Source organism: Opisthorchis viverrini (genome assembly GCF_000715545.1).
Source record: "Opisthorchis viverrini unplaced genomic scaffold opera_v5_79, whole genome shotgun sequence".
NCBI lineage: Eukaryota > Metazoa > Platyhelminthes > Trematoda > Opisthorchiida > Opisthorchiidae > Opisthorchis > Opisthorchis viverrini.
The window spans coordinates 675,921-679,440 of record NW_008751737.1 but is presented as its reverse complement, the minus strand read 5'-3'; the positions used below and the strand labels follow the sequence as shown (position 1 = coordinate 679,440).

Here is a 3,520-nt window from a genome sequence, read left to right as displayed (position 1 = left end):
ATCCCGTAGTTGTCAGACTCATGTTAATGAAACCGTTGGCACAAAAGGATAAAGATGTTCAAACTGATGAAGAGTTGCGTGCATATAATCTGCGCCGGCGTAGGGGACATTTGATTCGAGTGACATATGGGAAACCTTCGAAGTGCTAAAACAGTAAAAATATTGTTCGCAAACACGGGCGAGGGAAAAGAGGAACGTAGCTGGAACTTATGGCTGGTTGAGAAAATAATTACTATCTCCGGCCACCTACGCCAGTAAGTGAGGTCGGGGTTCACTTCTTTACTGTATTTTACCCTCCTACTATTCATAGTCCAGTGTGATTTAAAAACCGCACTCACCTTCCCCCAGCACACAAGCCCATCGCAGCCCTTGAATTTGATTGGTCAATGTTCCGGCCAATCATCGTGCGAATTCTATTGTCTGTGGCCTGTCCGCCATCCCGGCGAATGCCAAGGAGCAGAGACAATCCGCGGGTGGTTGCAGCGGACCGCAGTCAGGTGTGTAGGCAAGTGGATGAGGGTTCGAAGTTGGAGGATGCATCTGGCTGGAACTCACTGGGTTGAGCGGACGACAACCCAATCCGGGAAGCTTGGGTGAATGCCTCTATCTTGTGTCGCAATCAGTGAATATCGACCTTGACGCGCAGTACTTATTTCTTCGCTGATTGCGAAGTGAACCAATCGGCAGGATAAACGGCAGAAGCCTACAAACTGAACGAAGGAGAATCCCATTCTTGAGATTCAGGCTGTTGAGAGGAGGGAACAACTTGGTCTGTGTCAGCTTCATCTTTCGGTGTCATCTGACTAGGATCATCTGTTCAGGTGATCTCGAAATCTAAGGATATGATTGCTGGTCATTCTAGGTGATTCCATCCACTAAGGGGTTACTCTTCCACTTTAATGCCACTGAATTCAACGTTTGCGTTACGGGAAGCTTTTTTTAAAATTTGGCTGTATACAGCCAACCTGGACGGCCAAGTTGTGGGTTGTAAACATGATACGTTCTTAGTATTCCCAGACTTCCGGACGTGTGAGAGTGTACGGAGAGCCCTCTAAAAGCTTCCGTACACAAAGCGGTCTCCGTCAGGGATGCCCACTCTCTCCATTCCTTTTTAACTTTGTGATCGATGAAATAATGAGACGAACGCTGGAGGGTCTCCAAAACCCGGATGTTCAAATAGCCTGTGAAGAAACCCTTGTCGATCTGGAGTATGCAGACGACATCGTTCTCATGTTCGAAGAGGAGGAAAAGGCGCAAGTATTCTTGGATGAACTGACCAAAGTCATCCCGTCCTTTGGTATGCATTTTGCACCCACAAAGTGTAAGGTCATGCTTGTGGACGTGCAGTCACTGAACACGCCCCTTACAATCCAGGGAGAGGTACTGGAAGTTGTGGAGCGTTTTACGTACCTTGGAAGTTGTATTAGTTCTGATTGCAGTGTGACAGATGAGGTGAATGCACGAATCTGCAAGGCTCGGGCCGCGTTTGCTAACTTGAGACACCTATGGCGTCAGAATGGTTTATCCCTGAATCTGAAGGGACGTGTGTATCAAGCTACAGTACGGGCTGTTTTGTTGTATGGCTGTGAGACTTGGCCTATTCGAGCAGCGGACCTGAGACGTCTTCAGGTGTTCGACAATCGTTGTCTCAGAACCATAGCTCGTGTGAATTGGTGTCGGCGTATCCGTAATGAGGCAGTTAAAAAGCGCGTTTTCGCTTATGTAACGGGTACTTCGATTTAAGAATGTGTCCAGCACCAGAAGCTGCGTTGGTTGGGACATGTGTTACGTATGCCGAACCATCTTTTATCGAAGTGAGTCCTGTTTCCCATGCCCAACTCAGAGTGGCGTAAACAGAGGTGGCCAACCCTTGACCTGGCAGAGGAGTATGAAGGAGATCACGAAACGCTTGGGTGCTGTCGGTGCTACTCGCCTTCCAGGATGGGGACCGCGTGATCCTCACTGCCTGGTTGGAGACACTACAAGATATGGCTGCCAACCGATGTTAGTGGCGTTCTTGTTATCAGTTTCTATCCAGATTGCCTGAGTGAATGTCTGGAGGTGTAGGCACCTCGGAATGATTGTGTTAAGCTAGCACTAAGTCCCTCCCCCGTCCGCCTTTACTCTTTTCTTTACAATAAGGCTTTCAAATAAGTCATGGCTGTACGGCAGTGAAGCATCGGTGTTGAACACTGATGTCATGCTGTCGATGATGATGATGATGATATTTTTCAAGAACATCTTGGGCACAAGCGTGTTGAAAAAAACCAACCGGTCGACAGAATATTACAGTCGAATTTGATTAACACCAAGTTTGTAGGGCGCCTATAAGCATGCAGTTGCTCTAACACTTGACAGAGTGGGAAGATGTGGTGGACACAGCCCCTTCCAGACTGGAGTCCTGTGTGCTGTTCTCAGGTCCCGTCTTCACACACCTTCGTAAGGTGACCGAAAGTTGTGGTGCTTAGGCTTCAGTCCGCAGTAATCCCGCGGCTGTACTGGTTTACACTCAGTTCCTAAAAGTTCACCCATGCCAGGAAGGCCAGCGGGGAGCAGCCAGATGAGTGAGTCTTCATACTGCAAGTACCCGTATTACGAGGTGATATGGAGTTGGAGTCGCAATGTTCTCTGTGGTAGGAGTGCGAAAGAAGTTAGGCGCTTTCTTCAGGCCTCCAGCATGTCCTTATTGAAACAACGATGCTGCCTTTCTCCGAGAAGGAACAGGTTAGAAAATGTTGGCCCTAAGAAACGACACTCCGTCGCCCACTGTTTGTCCGTGGCTGGCAATGCATTATTCAATAGTCGAAGTACCTTTATAACCAGTGTGGTACGGCAGCGAAGCATCACTGTTGAACACTTATTTCATGCTGTTGGTGATACTGATGATGAAGAGTCTGGTGCTGCTCAAAAGGCACCTGCTGTGCGCAGCTGCATTAAGAGTCAGAGGGCTATGCCTTACTCCCTGAGCCCCCGGGCCAAGCCAGCCCCCATGCAACAAAGTGGGTCAGACTGTTAAGTCATTGGCTGCTTGAAAGGTCCCTCAAGGAAACCTGACAACCACTGTTTCATGGTTTTGTGTCAGATACTCAAGGGCTGGCACTTCAGTCAAACCTCCTTCAACCCGAGCAATTGGGAATCGTCATCCTCTCTTACAGATCTTCGCTCACTGACTGCTCCCCACACGTCCCTTACCGAAATGCTTGTGACTTCTTTACCTCTCAGTCACCTAACCGTTGTTTTGTATCTAAGCGTCTGCTCGGGACTCTGTTCTACATTGCTGTTTTCAATGTCCTTATTCTGAGCTCGAAATAGCGTAGTGGTTCAAGGTCGAACTTACTGTTAGAAAGGTCCGTGGTTGAATCCGAGCCCCGCATCTGGATTACTTTTGTCTAGTTTTGGGCAACATGGTAGTTTTCTGGCCCTCTTGTTTCTCTCGGGTGGCATGTCAGCCGGGCACTGATAGGGTGCTATATCTGGACGATTATTATTATTATTATTATTATTATTATTATTATTATTA

At 48.0% G+C, this 3,520-nt stretch overlaps 1 protein-coding gene across 1 annotated transcript in view; it reads left to right on the top strand.

The window, feature by feature from the left end:
• Nucleotides 1–1,134: 1,134 nt before the first annotated feature.
• Nucleotides 1,135–3,520, top strand: part of T265_04735 (hypothetical protein) — a gene marked incomplete at both ends in the record, with an annotated part of 132,107 nt that continues 129,721 nt past the window's right edge. The window contains 2 exons of the mRNA XM_009169548.1: nt 1,135–1,729; nt 1,762–1,814. Of these exons, the coding sequence (XP_009167812.1) occupies nt 1,135–1,729; nt 1,762–1,814 (648 nt within the window). The remainder of the gene's footprint in view (nt 1,730–1,761; nt 1,815–3,520) is intronic.